This window comes from Dermacentor albipictus, chromosome 6 (genome assembly GCF_038994185.2).
Source record: "Dermacentor albipictus isolate Rhodes 1998 colony chromosome 6, USDA_Dalb.pri_finalv2, whole genome shotgun sequence".
Classification (NCBI taxonomy): domain Eukaryota; kingdom Metazoa; phylum Arthropoda; class Arachnida; order Ixodida; family Ixodidae; genus Dermacentor; species Dermacentor albipictus.
Genome location: NC_091826.1, coordinates 125,747,234 through 125,764,729, shown reverse-complemented (window position 1 = coordinate 125,764,729; position 17,496 = coordinate 125,747,234). Strand labels below are relative to the sequence as shown.

Genomic DNA, 17,496 nt, shown 5'->3' with positions numbered 1-17,496 from the left:
CTCTCCTTATCTATGTATGTGTGTGTGTGCGTGTGACTGTGTGTATGTGCGCATATATATATATATATATATATATATATATATATATATATATATATATATATATACATATATATATATATATATATATATATATGTTGCGCAGGCTCGACTGCGCAACATTTGGACGACACACACAGAAGAGAAACACACACCACAGAGCGTTACTTGCAACTATCGTTTTATTCCCTTGTCAATGGAATAAATACTGAAAGATACTCGGCGGGAGGGGGGGGGGTACCTGCAAAAACAACAAGATTTTTACAAACATGGCCATCCACCAATGCCAAGCCAGCTTTGTCATGTGATCATTTTTGACATCGCAAGAAAGAAACCGCGATACAAAATTACAGATTAGCGTGTGAGGAAATATATTTCCTTTGGACTAAAGGAGAGTGATGGCATGCTCATGTACATACTTCCCACACGTGCTATCTCAGCTGCTTCGATTATTTCTCGTGCCATTTGGCTGCCATCTTTGCTCACAATCTTGCATTTCTTCCAAGTTGTCCGGCGACTGCTTTTGAAACGTTGTAGTCATGCTCCTTTTATCTGTGATTCAAACATCGTCCAGTCTATCCGATATAGTTTCGGCCTCACTGAAGTGAAATTGAATATACCACTCCCTTAGTGCAGTCGACGAACTTTTTTCGATGTTGTGTTTCACGGCCTCGTTTCTGTAGCGCTCTGTTGTGTGTGTTTCTCTTGTGTGTGTGTCGTCCAAATGTTGCGCATTCGAGCCGCTAATATGCTATACCAACACGCCAAGTCCTAAACCTTGGCAATGCACAAGCGTATATACAGCATTTTACATGTGAAAGGTTATAGTGGCAAACACGCAGACTGGTACACAAGTAACAGCTCCAGGAGGCAGTCTACCACTTCGTCTTGCTCTCGCCTATATGGTCCTGTTCAAATGTACCATAATATAACCCCCGGGATCTAGAGCGCTGTCCCGAGGCATGTTAGAATGATAACTAAATGAACAGCATGGATTTTTACGGAACATGTCCACGATGTCAGTTCATAGGTGGGATGTGGACTGGGTGTGTTAAACCACGGCTATTTTCTCATTTAAGTCAATTAACCTTCGCAATACCCGGTAAGACCTGGTACAATGTGACAGCAGATTTTGGAATAGGGCGACTTGGCGACTTGAAGACTACAGACGAACGAGATATCCAGTAGGGAGCTGAAGGTTTCAGTGTCGACTGTCGTAGCGAGCTTTCGTGAGGCGTGAGCCGCCTAAAGTTGATCATACAACCGTTGCTCGTATTCTGTGGAGTGTCGCGACACCCAAGGTACTAGAGTTTCAAAAGGCAAAGTGAGATGGCGACGAAACAAAAAGGTAGAAAGGTGAAAAACCGTCGGTATCATGACGTGACGAACTGTACGCAAATGTCACGTAGGGCAAAGTGCTGTCCCAGTCGCGATGATCTGCTGAAGCGTACATAGACAAGCTATCTGTAGGGGTGCGATTCACTTATTTACTCAGTTCGTTCGCTTGTGGGTGATATGCGGTTGTGAGCTTGTGTTCGGTGGAGCAGGAACGAAGTATGTCTTCGACAACTTGTGACATTAAATAGCGGCCATGATCTCTCAGCAGTGGCTTTGGCACGTCGTTGTGAAGAATCACGACCGGAAGTAAGAAGTCTGCTAAATACGTAGCAGAGCTGCTATACGCAGGGCCCGCGTAATAACATAATGTGTCACATAGCCTGTTGCAATGGCTATCCATTTGTTCTCCTTCATAGATGTGGCGAAGCGGCCAAGAAGGTCCACGCCGATATGGGAGGAAGGCTCCATGAAAACATTGCCTGGACTAAGGTGGTGAGCAGGTTTCCCACATGGTTCTTTCGCCGCTGGTAGAGGTCACAAGAGGGAATGTAGCGTCACACAAAGCGGTGTAGGCCTGGCCAGAAGATGCAACGTCGCACAATTTTGCAGGGGCGGGAGGTGCCGAGGTGTCCGGCAGTGGGTGCTTTGTCAATCTCGGCCAGAACAGTAGACCGGAGGCGACGAGGGACAATGAGTAGTAAATCTGGTTTATCAGAGTTTATGTTGCGTCGATATTGAATGCCATCGTGAAGCACGTACATTCTCATTGAGCGATCTGATTGGCCAGAAGTCAAACTCTCGATGATAGACCATATAGAATCGTCCTTTTGGCGCTCAGTTAATGATGTCGCAAAATTCAGAAATGCCAGAAAGGAATTGCCAGCAACCTGTTCATCGTTCTCAGGAGGATCGGCAGGGTGACGAGACAAGCAGTCGGCGCCATGATCTAAGCGGCTGAACTTGTACATCGCAACGAAAGCATACTTCTGGGGCCTGAGCGCCTAGCGAGCAAGGCGGCCAGTCGGGTCTTCAGTGACGACAGCCAGTGAAGACATGGCGGTCCGTGATGATAGAAGATGCCCGGTCAAACAAGTGCAAAATTTAGCCACTGGCCACAACAGAGTGAGGCATTCGCGTTCGGTGTTAGACAAATTGCGCTCTGAAGGTGACAAGAGGCGGCTGGTGTAGGCAATGACATGATCGTCTTCGTTTTGCTGTTGGCGATGACGGCAGCAATGTCATGGACACTGGCATCTGTACGAGCTTGTGCTTGTGCATATGGATCGAAGTGGCCTAGCATTAATGATGTTATCAATACGCGGATGAAGGTGTAGAAGGCATGAGCTTGTGAACTGCCCCAAAGGAACGCATTGTCCTTCTTGAGAAGGTCCTTCAGTGGCCGGGCCATACCCGCAATATTTTAAAGAAACCAATAATATAGGAGTATAAGCCCATAAGGCTGCATAGTTGTTTCCCTGGGGTGGGTACAGGAAAGTTCTCGACAGCGTGAATCTAACGAGGATCAGGATGTAAACCACCAGCACTGAAAGGTGACCAAGAACTTTGACTTCGCGGTGTCCAAATGGCACTTAGAAAGTTAAGTTGAGGGCCAGCATCCCTAATGGCACCGAGAACAGCAGACAAGCGATTCAGCTGGCTGTGAAAGGCAGGAGAATATACTATGGCATTGCCCAGATAACTCAGGCAAGTGGATCATTCATAGCCCCAGAGGAGAGACTCCATCACTCTTTCGAAACTTGCTGGGGCATTACATAGTTCGAAAGCAATAACCATCAAAATGGTAAAAGTCATCCGGCGTAACGAAAGCGATCTTCTATTGGTCTAATTTGTCAACCGAAATCTACCAATAACCAGATGGGAAGTCGGTCGAAGAGAACTACAGTTAAAACTCGATCTAACGAAACCCGATTTTACGAAGTTCCCAATCTAACGAAGAAATTGACATTCCGCAGCAAGTACTCATAGGGGTCAATGCTATCAACTCGAATTAACGAGAGAAACTGGGCCGAACTCGATTTAAGAAAGTTTTTCCTGAAATAAATGAGTAAAAAATCGGTGACCCGTAATTTTTACATTTTGACACAGACGGGTTCTTGTTCGAGCATGCGCTCTAAAGCTATCGCGTTAAAATATCTAGGCGCCATGGTCACATTCCTAGCTTTATTTTGACGAGGCTGCAGGCCACGCCCATGCACGGAGCAGCCGACTCAACACCGCCTCCGTAGGGGCAGCGGTAGTTGCTTTTGTTATTTCATGGTTTATGCGACAGATGGCTGGATTAGCTGCAAATACAATGGCGCGGTAGCCTTTGCGTGCCGCAAAGTTACAATTTTAAATCTAGAAGGACCTAAAAATTATTTTCTCGGTTTTGCTAACTTCTTGATTTCACGAATCAATTCGAGCGTGGTCATCACTTCGTTAAATCGAGCTTGAACTGTATTTCGATGTGTGAAAGCACTCCCAACAAATGTTCTGATCTGGAAGGTCAATGCAGAAACGCATATACCACAATTTACAGGTGGAAGAGTAGTGGCGAACGCGAAGCCGGATACACAGATCACAGCTTCAGTAGACAGTCTACAATTTCTGTCTACAATGGCTGTCTACAATATATATATTTATACATATAATATGCATGTGCGGAGGTATTATTTTCGAATATGAATATTTCGAAATCAAATGACGTACTTTGCAGATGTATTTGTTAGAATTGATACTTCAACATGTAACAGCGGAAATATGTTGCCGATAACAAAACAATGTGTAACCGTTTCAAAAATCTATAGTGTTATGAATAATTCGCTGACTAAGAATATAAAACGTCCCCTTACTAATTTAGCGTTTGGGTACAGAGCTATGGCAAGAAACAGGTCACTGAGAGGTGTAACAAGAACAAGGGTTGATTGCGATACGTGGAATGCATACGAGACATCGTTTACAGAATTCGGCTTTCAGTCGGTGCGTGTTATTATACCTCAAACGAGCAGATGTCTGGATGAGGATCTTCGCAAACACTGCAATAACAAACAGTGTGCAGCTAACAATAAGGCTTCGCCGAACTTTGTTGTCGGCCTTGCGGCCACTCTGCTTAGTATGAGCACATATCGGTCAGAGGCAAACGCACTGATGACCACACTGTCCTAATTATTGAATCTGGGAATGCACGATTCGCCCATTTCGCCTATTAGAGCAAACATCTCATGCTGCTGAAACTTCTGTCTGATGTGTGAGGAATGAGATTTCGGGTAGGGTGCAGGTACATAGTTACGTTCAGTGCCCATTGGTTGACTTCTTTTGAGTGCTGTCCTACTACCGCCGTACATAGGTCGATGCCAGTGGCCTACTACTTCTGGACACGTGGTGTCTCGCTAGACTGCCAGCAGCTCATGGTGCTCTAATGTGGCAGAGGGATGTAGAAAGGTCTGTGTACACAAATATTTCAATGCACGTCCAGGAACCCTCCCTATTGCGCTACCCTTCTCTAAAGCGTCCTTTTTAGTATAGGCTAGCTTGATACGCTCAAATGAATCATTGTGTATTATTTATTTATTTGTTTAATGTAAAGAATCCATAAAGAGGAATGAAATGTATTGCGCTCACAGCGGACCACTGGCTTGCGGATCGGGCTGCTCACGATGCCCTTCTTCCGGCTTTCGCTGGCGTCGGGGTCCTCAACCGACGGTCCCGAGGTCAGCTTCGACATCTGGGTTGCTGAAGGCGGATCCACAGCCGAATCCGCTGCAGGACGTGGTCCTTCCGTCTTGTGATTGCGAAGGAACACACAGCGAAAGGTCATGCACATTTCTTTGGGCCGTTTGGTCAAATGTGCGGAATTAATTGGTAGTGTGTGATGCCATCGAGTGGCATAGTAATGTTAGAGTGGGCTATTTCTTAACGTTACAATACTATTCTTAACACCGTTCGGGTTTTATTATTATTTACCGAGCATTTCTGTAAACACATTTATCTGACCCATGTGCGGCTTAACTATTCACACAAATACAGTAGAACTACACTACGCCAAGAAAAATTGCGGCAGCTCCAAAGCACGTTTGTAGTTTAAATACATGAAGAGTGTGGAATCCTGCGTTACTTTCTATGTTATTGTAATGAATTAATTCTTTTTCACATCATCTCGGATGCCACCGCACGTGCTCATCTCAAAGAGCTAGCTGTCGTTGGCACGATATCGATTCGACTGTCGCCTAAATCTTCTGACTGCCTTGCTGAAGGAGCGAGGCTGTTCATCACATTTGGGCATGTAATAAATGTTCTTTTATGGCTGAGATATCTGGCAAGGCACCAGCAGCGACCAGGAGCCGCGGCCAGGAAAATCCGCGAGGATTCACGGAATAAGCTTTGCTTTAAAGGCAACCGTGTTGTCGAACGTTGGCGCGAATAAATATTTACAGTCGTGCGTTAGTAACTTTCGCTTTAAATTTAAGCAAGGAACATTATATCTTATCAAATAAAGCAAAGAGCATAACTGTAAGAGGACAGATGAGGCAGCAATATTGCTCAAATACTATAGATTTCAACTGATGATCAAACATTTAAAAAGCCCATGCAATGCGGCATCAAAATCGTACTCAGAAAGGCGAAAACACAGACTGTAACAACCTTTCTTTACAGGTACCCATTCTTTGTGCGACTGAATGAGTGCCAATAATGGCGCGCTTACACATTTGTCGCTTCCAATAAGAACATCAAGAGCTTTCAATGTTTTAACTAAATATGTCTTCAGAGTTGCCTGCGCAGCAAGATAACTATCAGAAGGTGGAGAGCCCTCACGAAAATAAGCAGCCAGATAGCAGGCTGTCGTTACTGTATATGTTTCTTATTTTTGAAATGTTTTTAACTGAGCTAGGAGTTTCCAAGCTTACTGACTGGTGTGGGCTTATTCTATTTCAGTTTATCGGATATGTATCGTACATTTTATGGGGTATGACAACGTGAAGTACCGACATTCCTGCTAATAAAGGTCATTATCGCCTATAATTCTTAGCACGGCAAGCGGTAAAGCAAACCAGGAACTTAATTAACATACCACCGCATTATAATCAGGATACTACTTCGCAAAATGGGGATCTAAGCAAGATAATTTGGCACAAATACAACTTGACGACCATAAAAACTTACATAGGCAATTACCTCATTTCGGAGGAAGAATATATATTATTAACAAGAAAAATCCACAGGAATACAGGCAGCACAGATTTGTAAGAGTAAATAAATATGCGAAATTTCAGGTACGGATAAATACTGCACACTAAATCTCTGTAGTCGATAAGGAACTATTGGGTACTTTCTAATATTAAAGGGCCCCTGAAACGGTTCGGACAAATTTTGTAGACGCGTAGGGTACAGCTTAAGTCGAACATTCGCACCACAATTTAAGTGAAGCGTTACGTATTAATGGAGCTACAAGCGATTATAAGTTACCCTCCTCCCCAGCCATGCTTTTCCTCCTCAACTCGTCCGCCGAGCGAGCGGGGCTAAGCTCCGCCTTCACTGGTCCTGCGTCACGATGCGACGTCGCATCGTGCACTTCCGGTGGTTTTGGAACCCGCCCCCGCCCGCGCGAAACCTCTCCGCTAGCCGCTTGGCTGTCGACCCCAAGCGAGAGCTATCGAAGCAGCGTGCGTTGCGAGCATTCTGTCGTAGCGCCGAACGTGTCTGGAACGTGTCTGGCAAGCTAGTCATTTCGGCAAATGACTGGAGGCATAAACTCAAGCTGATGACGGAACTTTGGCGTCGACGTACGTGAGCGGCCTGATCGGTCTGCATGGTCCAGACACTTGTTGGCGCAGCGCTTAACCAGTCAAACAAAGCGCTAATATTGCTCTAACGAAGTGTAAAACATTTTAAACATTTATAAAAACAACGTGTAGATGATTACACTCCTGCGAAAAGTACGCACCAGCAGCAAAGAAGGAAACGCTTCGTTGTTGCTACTGTGTATGGTTGAGCTCTATGCCACCAGGTGGCTGCACAGTGCAGACCATTCACATTTGCCCTTCTGCTCATTTCGGCTCATCCCGTTACGGCACAGTCAATCGGCCAGATCCTGTCCCCTTGCGCTTACGTTTGCCCTAATACGGGACTCGCGAAACGCTATTGCGTTAGTAATCTTCCGGTGTAAAGTGACGGCCACAAACGCGCAAATCCTGCGCAGCAGCCAGTTCGCTCGTACGCTGCCTTGCAGAGGGACACGATGTCGCAGCTTGACATATTGCCAGTCGCTACGTTTGCAGCCCACAAGGCAACAAAGTCGAATCATAGTGCTCGCGAAAAGACTGACACCAACTCTGACCGCGGAGCTCTCGTCAAAATGGAGTACGTTGTAACACAAGCAGACGACACTTGCTGTGTGCCGGAAGTGCTTAAGTGTACTGAAAAATTGTTCTTCTGCATTCTCTTTATGCTACTTTCTTTTTATAAAAAGAAATTAACTAACATTCCAACTATTACGAAGATCATTTGTTTATTATAAAGTTAGAAAAATTATCGATCACGCGCCCTGGTCAGCCAATCGGATAGCTCGCCCCACTGACGTCATATGGGTTATTTCGGTCATAAGGGTAGGGACGGCTTAAAATTTCGCCGAGCAGTGCGCTGCGATCGGCAGCGATGTGCATTTTTAAAACCTTATAATAAATTACACGCTTTACGCAGAGCAGTTAGACGTGTCAATTAATGATCAGAAGGACCTACTCTAACGACTCAGTACGTTTGTAGAAAATCGTCAAAAGCGTTTCAGGGTCCCTTTAAGAACTATGAATGTGTTTTGCAATAGCCGCGGCAATGCAATATCTGGTTATGTTCTACGTCTGTTAAACAAAGTATCGTAAATTTGAAGTGAGGCATACACAAAGGTTTCGAAGCAAGCTACAAGCAAAATGCGTAATTCAACATTTGTCTTCAATTATAGAGGGAAAGCCTGCAGGAAAATTAGTTATTTTTGCTTGTAATCTGTCATTTATTGTTCTTATACTTTATGCTACAAGCTGTGATGTATTCTTGAAATGGATTGTTTTACATGTGTCTACGGCCTAAAAGTACTTCAGCAGCTTTTGTTATTATTTATTGGCAACTGATACCACTTTTCGGCTACCATTTAACTTGCGTTTTTGGGGTAGTCAAACAGCTGCCATGCTTTTTTTTTGAAAGCTGCTTTGTAACCAGGGGCGCTATAACGTAAAACTATTACAAATTTTTCTATTTCAATTTTGAAATCAGCCTTCCGCGATTGGTCAACAACTTTTTATACCACCCCCCTTTCACCTGTCTGTCACTCGACGCCACGAAAACCGCCATAGCTCCCCATCTGATATAAAGTGTACACATGGATTATGCATGATTTGACCGAAAAAAAATAGATATTTCTGATTCGACGCCTCTTCGCCGTTAGCCCTCGGCCATTGGTAAAAAGTTTTCGGGCGTCGCCCACTTCACCTGCCTCTCACGCGACGTCACAAAACCGCAAAAGCTCACCTCGTCAAAGTGACGTGTACGCGATAAAGGTGCATTAATATGCCGAACAAAACTGAATTTTCTTCTGAATAGCCGCAAGCTGCCCCGTTCCGAAAAGAATAAAAGATGGCTGCCGCCGATTGCTCTGGCAATGGCTACTCGCACCTGTCGAAGAGCCTGGGTTTACTTGCGTGTAATAAAACTTTCTACGTGGCCGTGTAACATTTTCGAGACCTTGCGGTCCGTTTACGACCTCGTTCTGCCAACTATCCTTTGCTGAGGATCCGTTTTAGCGTCATCCTTATGCTTCCTTTGCATGCCGCCGTGATTGTTGACGAGCCACCGCAAGCTAAGTAAGGGAAAGCGGACCAATCGCAGACGCCGGCACCACCCTCATCATACGGTTATCGATTTTCAGTGCAGTGGCTCGGCCCTATCGAATCCCTCTCCACGTGAGTGTGCTCCTTGCCTCTTGTCAGCCAATTCGATAAGACAAGCCGCTCAGTGTAGGCAATGTTATTCGTTTTTCAAGCAAACAAAAGTGACCTCCTATGAACGAGGAGCGTTTGATTGGTCTGTTCAGAGAACCCGGCGGGCGACCGCCCGATGCTTGCGTCAGCGGTTACGCAAATGTGACGTCAGGAGATTGGAATAAAAACCTAATGAAATAGTTTTACGTTATAGGGCCACAGGCTGTCAAGCTGTGAATACTCTATTCGTGTAGCATTTTTATATGACAATTAATAATTGTGTGCCTAAAACAGGTTTTTGTCCCCCATAGTTAGCTGTGTTTTTTAGAATATAGTCAGTAAAGGCGTGGCATCTAAATATACGAAAATAACTATTCCCGCTGTAAAAATATGGATTTGTATTCTACTATTCGACATATGATTTGATATATGATAGAAACGTTTCAGTCGCCCAACTCTGATTAGGACAGTCAAGAGGATAATATGTTTATTACTAAAAATGACATAGGTCGAGCGTTGTGCTCCGCGTCCTGCCAATTTTACTACCTGTGACAAAAGCGCATTAGATTTTCATTGCACTCAAAAGTGCATGATGTCGGCTAATTTAAACTTGAAGTGGCAGTTTCTTGTTCCATGTATGTTATCGCCTGAGCAGAAGGAAAATCAAACAGCATGACGGCAACTTGGCGCTACTACTCCTCCTGCACCCCCCCTCCCCCTTTATGACACGGCGGTACCATAAAGGCTACATTCGGCCGCCTTAATCAGGGCATACATATACCCGTATACCTTTACTACGTTTTATAAGTCAATGTGTACAAGTGAAGTTCCATTTATTATGCATAGATTGTAAATCCTATTAGTCAACAAAGCATGCTAATAACACGTTTCTCACTTAATTTCTCTATAATTACTTATCAAACAAAATAAAACAATGATATAATTATACAATTCATCAATAATCATATGGGCATGAAAGCCAACAAGTAAAACAACATATATCTAAAGGGTTTATAAGAAATACAAAATCTTAGATTTTCATGCCTATAAAACCTATGAGAACGGTAACAGAAATAATAATAACAACTGGAGACGTTGCGTGTACGTGGTACGCGGCAGCTATTCAAAGTTTCCTGATGTGCAGATAAAAAAAATCGCTTGCAATTTGGCGGTGCCTACTAAAACAGTCATAGTTTCTTTCCAACTATATTGTGGCGTAAACAAAAGTAAGAATGCCCTATTCATAAACACAGGTCCCGTTAGTGATACGAGGAATCGGAAACAATGATATATAAGGTGCCTGAAAAGGTTCATTACCATTAGCGCTCAGTGTTATCTTTTGTAATAATAAATGCATACAAATACACTCTAAAAACTAGGAAGGGTATCGCAGGAGTGAAGCGGCCGGTTCACTCTTCAAAGCGTCGTTTTACTCTCGCAAAATGTCGAGGAGAGTGAAATGCATTGTTCACTCTCTCACCAAGGAGAGAGTGAAATGTGCTTTTCACTCTCCCCCTTCAGAGAGAGAGAGTAGTTCTACTCTTGCGGCAATAGAGAACAAAACGTAGCGTGATCTTCTGCTTCAACTGTAGGTGGCTGGCCCCGAACATGGCAATGTATCATTCATGCACGCTGAGCAAAGAACACATCGTTTTGCTTCTAAGAGAACAGGCCGCCGCAGTTCAAAGGAACGCGTAGCGAGCGCTCTACTTTTTCACTCAGAGTTCTCCACCGCGCGCGCGCGCGCTCAAGATCGCGGAACAACACAGCACCGGAGAAAGGTGATCTTTTATTGTGTCTGTAGCTCTCAATTTACTCATCACGGCTTTTCTTTGAATGCCTCAACCGTTGAGCTTCCTGCTTCTGCTCCTCCAAGTACATTTGTCGCCGGTTCCATGTGCCTAAAACTGGTATCTGCAGCTCCTTTGTAATTTGAACTTTAAGGATGTCGCTTTCCTTCTATTACCTCCACAGACAATTCTCTGTGACATGCGAAGAATGTCACAGAAGGGAAAAAAAAACACTTGGCAATGTCTGCTATGTCTAGCCAAGTGTACAAATTTAAGGACTTTCCAGTACTTCTAAAAATTCCAGGCTTTTCAATGCCTTGAAAATGGCATTTTAGAAATAAAGGGTTTTCAAGGATCGCTACAAACCCTAAATAATTTTACAAGCTTATTTTGGCATGGAGTTCGGAAATTCATGCTTTTTAGCTAACGCTGCATCATCTCTGTACATTGAAACCACGAGAGCGCAACCATTTTGGAGTAAAGAAAAATACTGAAAGCTTTTAATACCACTCTTTTTCTATGGAGCTTCGTATTGCCTAGTTAGGTTTACGAATGTGCCTGGTTTTGGTGGGCGTTTCTTCGACATTTTCTGTGAGAAGTAGATGACTAACCCCCGTATTCAGAAATGTATATTAATACAAAGCCCATGCTTGACTTTATATAAACGACGCCTGGTGCGAACGTCCCCCAGACGCTCACTGCCTTTCTTTTGGTGCGTTCACGACTTGCGTCATTTAGATCAAGTCAAGCATGGGCTTCAAGTTATGATGCATTTCTGAATATGGGGGTAAGCGTGCGCTATTTCGGGCAACGCATTGTGCCATTGACACTGAGAGGAAACGGGGAAAACAAAGTTAACGCCCTATACTCCTAAACTTTCGCGTACCTGTGGTGTGCGTGTATCGTGGAAGAAGAAACAGCGCTAACACCAGGACGAAAAAAAAGCATCGACCACACCAGCGCTTCGTGGTGTTGTCCATGTTTTTGCGTCGTCCTTGTGTTGCGCTGTTTCTTCTAAAATGCTCAACCAACTAGCCGGCAAGTCTATCCTGTGCATATATATTGAACACACGTATGAATGTAGATGGTCTTCGAAGCTTTTAGAACGAGCACTGCCACAGGATACGAGCAGTGCACGCGTAACAAGTGGACACATTACTCATTTAAACATGCGTGCCAATGCATGTGACGCGGCTATCGGCATAAGCAGTCTCCAAATGCTGGAATGCGTGCTCTTCAAAACGCTAACGATCCGCTGCTAATGCAGGACAACAGCTCACAGCGGACTGAACCAAACTCTAAACTAATGCACCTGAAAAGAACGCCTACAGGGCAGCGTGAGGCACGTCGAAATGCCTGGTACTGGCATCGCAGTTGACCACATACGAATGGAACTGGCGGAAAAAATAAACAGAAATGCTCACCAGTATACGCGCGACTTAAATTCACATACGTGGATGGTTGGCACGATACTTTGTATCCGCGTAATTTCGGAGAACATATAATGCATGGACTGGAAAAGCACTCGATCGTGAGCTGAACGGCACATTTGTTATTTTCCTGGGGTGACGACAAGCCGTGAATAGTTCTCACGTCGTCGTCTACGTTGTATTCCTCCGTTAGTCGTAGCAAGGAATGGAAATGATGCAAACGCAAACGTATTCCAGTACACAACAGCACAGCACACTGCAGAGAAACTCCAACCACCGCAGCCGATTCCTCAAATACATTTGTTATGTATATAAGCTCTAAAACAACACGACTGAGCGTGGTGGCTTTGTGGTATAATGGTTAGGATGTGTGCTTTGAATTGTATAGATGTGAGTGTACGTGGGTTCGAATCCACGTGATGTATAGAGCAATGTGGTTCTCCATAAGTGTGTGATTCCGTCGACTATTGTGTTCTAATTAGATTATGTGTCTCCTGATTGTGAAATATGCGAAAATATTTGCGGATTAAATGTGATTTAGCTTTTTTTTCTCCGCAGTGGCGTTCGGGACACATACGCATAGGCCGATTACGAGCCGTCACGACTCATGGTAGGCAGCAAATAGCCAGGAAAAATGACTTTAAAATCCTGCATAACATTGCTCACGCCTATTCTGAAGGCCGCTTGGAATTGGGCCACTGAGTCTGAGGAGCCGCCTAGAGAACGTTGTATCAGCGACCCTAATTTGATCTGATTTCCTGCCTGCATGCGTGGCCAGGTCTTCGCTAAGAGGGTATTGGGAAGAGTAGTTGCACTCTGTTTGGGGGAGTAGAAGTACTCGGTCTGGTGGAGTGCCATTACCCCTACGGTGAGAGTATTACCACTCTGCGGAAGAGTACTAGCACTCCCTGTGGGAAGAGTATTATCACTCTGCAGAAGAGTACTAGCAATCCCTTGCGGCGGAGTAACAAAACTCCGTCAACAGGAGTTGACCTACTCTCTCTCAAAGAGGGTCGATCTACTCTCGAAAAGAGAGTGAAATATGGGACAAGCCGCTACTCCCTCAAAGGGAGTGCCCGGCACTCTCTTAGTTTTTAGAGTGTAGGGTATCCCACGTAACTTGAGCGAAACTTCGAATACAAGTGAATGCCACGTACCTAGACAGAACCAAGGTAATAGTGTTTGCCGTCGCTTGTAAAAATTCAGATATTTTTCATTCAGCCTCATTGCATAATTAGTACTAATTAATTAATCAACGTTTCAAATATCATATTTAGATGAAAAGGGCCAATGAGAAAATTGTAGAGCAACATGAAAAGCTCCCCATACAGCTTTATGTTGCTCAATACGTGCTACATAAAATTGTTTTTATAAGCATGAAAGCAGCTAGCGAATATACCCAATGTGCCTCAAGCGGTCAGTCGCGCGACAATTTTGACAGCATTCACGGGCTTCTGTGAGGTTTGGAAAAACAAATGTATGTAGCACGTATTTAGCAACAGAAAGACGTATGGGCAGTTTTTCATGTTGCTCTGCAATTTTCACATGACACTTGTCATGTAATTATAACATTTGAGAAGTTGAAAAATTAAATTATACTATGTAATTACAGGGAATGCAAGAAATAAAACATCTCCAAGTGACCGAAAACAACATTGCCTTGGTTCTATGAAGTTACGTGGCATTCGCATAATTTTGAAGTTTTACTCATGTTACGTCAGACAACCGGCATATTTGCTAGCGTTGCCTTTTTCTGTTCATAATGGTCATAGTTGCGTTGATAAGTGCGGTAAGTGCAAAGCCACTTGAATGACGAAGTGGGGATGCCTAAGTGGGGACGGGACAGTATAAATAAATGAATAAATAAATAAATAAATGGGAAAAGAACGTCTCCACTGGGGAATCGTCATATCGGACATATAAATGTTTAGAATCATTACCTATGAAGCTAATATTCAACGCTTGAAACCAAGACTGCCGTATTCTAAGAGATAAGCAACGCGAAAGGATACGACGCGGCATTTAAAGATCTCCCCAGCAAAGTATTTTTTCCCACCAATCTTGTGCTTCAAAAATAAATGTGTTGGTGCTTTTTCTCGTATAATTCACCCGCTGACGCGTTCGCCTAGGTGCCAACACGTCCTCTACAGAAGCTTTGTTGCTGATGCAATTCTCTCATTTTCGCTTTCCGCGCGTACCTTGCAAGTGCAAGCTCTGGCCAGCGTTTTAGCTGCGCCCCCGTAATGGCTGCGCTTCTTGCATGTTTCCTCGCCGCATTCTGACTTCTCCGTTCCTCGTTACTGAGCAGTACCGTAGGGCGCGGCATAGTCATACAATCTTATGTTCAATATAAAGAAGCAATGACCTTAGCGAGAAACTGCTATTTTCTGACCTGTGATGTCACGCAGGTTCCCCGATGGCAAGTGCATCGGTCGCATGTCGCGAGAATTATAACAAAGATTTGCGCCATACAGTTGCCTAGAATGCTTACAAGAGGGAACTTCGGTGCTGCGAAAGATCAGCCACCATGGTCATTACATGCATTTTTCTGGTCTTCGTGCTTGTGGTTTCATTTATTACTCTTTATATGCCTTCATTGTCCCGAATTTCCAAGCGATCTATACTGCTATAAATACAGAAGATCCTCTTATAACACATAACCACTACTAATTACAGCGATGTAGCCTGTCGAAGTGGCCGGGGCACTGGGTGGCTAAATCAAAATGCGCCAAGCGTTTCAATGCGCTCGCTTGACCCCAAGAAATTCATCAGGGTGTTTTATGCCGCTTGTCGATGCGTGCGTCCGTGATGCAATGTTTTCACTATATGGCTCTTTTACTACTAAACGCCCTGTGTTAGAATCCTTCCGTCGGGCAATATTATTCGTGTTCTTTATTATTTATAACGCAGTACATTGTTTAAGATTACGAGCTCGCAAAGTCAAGAACCCATTTGAAGCCTGCAGGACGAGGTTTATGGAAATGCATGCGCTAACCGTCATTGCAAGTTGGCTGAATCACGCCGCATGCAGCTCCTGTATACACTTGCGCCATAGTTCCCTCTACTAATTACTGTATAAAAATCTATCGTTTGGGATTTGGGCGGATATATGTCGGCACATGGCGGCTCTTTGACAACATTTCGCATCAGTGGTTTGTGTGCCCACAAATAGGTGGTGGTCGGCGTACAGAACTTTGTGTATTCACTTATACGAGTATAGATGGCGCTGCAGGTATTTTGGCAATAAAGTCCCTTGCCAAGGTTGACGACTGGGAGTGTTGGTATAGCATATTGGAGGTTGGAATGCGCAACAGTTTGACGATACACACAGAAGAGACACACACCACAGAGCGCTACTTGCAACTAACGTTTTATTCCCTTGTCAGTGGAATAAATACAGGAAGATACAATGAATGTCACGAGAAGGGTAGGGTGAACAGAAAGACAATTAAAAGGGCCCATTGAAGTGGAGATGAAACTTGCCAAGGTTGACGACTGGGCGTGTTGGTATAGCATATTGGAGGTTGGAATGCGCAACAGTTTGACGATACACACAGAAGAGACACACACCACAGAGCGCTACTTGCAACTAACGTTTTATTCACTTGTCAGTGGAATAAATACAGGAATTTTCCTGTATACAGGAATACAGGAATCTTCCTGTATTTATTCCACTGACAAGGGAATAAAACGTTAGTTGCAAGTAGCGCTCTGTGGTGTGTGTCTCTTCTGTGTGTATCGTCAAACTGTTGCGCATTCCAACCTCCAAAGTCCCTCGATAATTTGAAGGTAACGCCCCTATTTGAACTCTGCCGCCGCCACGCGACCTCCTCGCCCTTTGCGCGTCCTCTTGCGGGAACCACTTTTGTCCCCGCTTTTCTGCACGGCGATGGTTTCCTTTCCGTTGCCCTTGGAAACGCCTGGTTCTTGCGTTTTGCTTGTTTTTTTATTTTTCGTTGGCGCCATTTTTTTCCTTAGCCCGCGGCTGGCTCAGCGTAGTGGAAGGTGTACGCTGTGTTTTGCTATGTTGTGTCGGCGCTTCGCCGTGCTGTAGCGCATATAACTGCAGCAAAAAGCCTGAATACTCTGTCTGTCTGTCTGAAAAACATTTATTTAGATAGGTTTTATACGGCGATTCAGTTTTTATGATATCGCAAGGAAAACGTGACGGCTGACATTACATTGAAAACAGTGGCTGACATTAGGCGAAAGAACTATGTTCCGACAACGAACATTATTTGCGAGGAAAGGTGCCTTATTGCTCGTATCAAAGCATCCCCGAATGCCTCATATTTCTTTAATTGCTCCGGCCGGCTGACCAGCGTTTTCGCTGCGGCAATATGTACATTGCATAGAAATCTACATTCTATGCAATGTATGCTAGTATTCTAGCATGCTGAACATTCTCCTGGAACTCATCATCTCAGAAGTCGTCAACTTTTATTTAGTCGGAAATGGAACACTATAGGTTCTGCTTTCCGCTGTCAAAAATTATGTGCGAAGATACAGCCTCTCGATTGCACTTTTCGTGATTGCGAAGATCCGTTGCCTGTTTTACTAAATATTAAAATAGCGGCTTGAGGAGGAACTTTCTTCCTAGCTTATTTCGATGTGTGCGTCAGCGACTCAAATCCAACGTAGGTCTTAAAAGAATTAATTACAAGTATACCTGTGACATTGCGGGTGATGAGCGCTAGCTAGTCAGCTAGCTAGCCAGCCGCAGTTGCTTAGCGACTACGGTGTCGTGCTGCCAATAGCGAGGTCGCTAAACCTAATCCCGGCCGCGGCGGCCGGATTTCGATGAGTCCGAAATGCGAAAACAACCATGTACTTACATTTAGGTGTGTATTAAAAAACCCCAGGTGGTCAAAATTTCCGGCATGGCTCATAGTCAGATGGTGGATTTGGCACGTGAAACTCCATATTTAATGTTTA

General features: G+C 44.3%; 1 protein-coding gene across 3 annotated transcripts in view; it reads right to left on the bottom strand.

Annotated features, from left to right (window-relative positions):
* Positions 1-17,496, bottom strand: part of LOC135899462 (uncharacterized) — a 96,902-nt gene that overhangs the window by 9,972 nt on the left and 69,434 nt on the right. For all 3 annotated transcript variants that reach the window (XM_065428721.2, XM_065428722.2, XM_065428724.2), the window contains one exon: positions 4,999-5,158. In XM_065428721.2, coding sequence (XP_065284793.1) covers positions 4,999-5,158 — 160 coding nt within the window. The remainder of the gene's footprint in view (positions 1-4,998; positions 5,159-17,496) is intronic.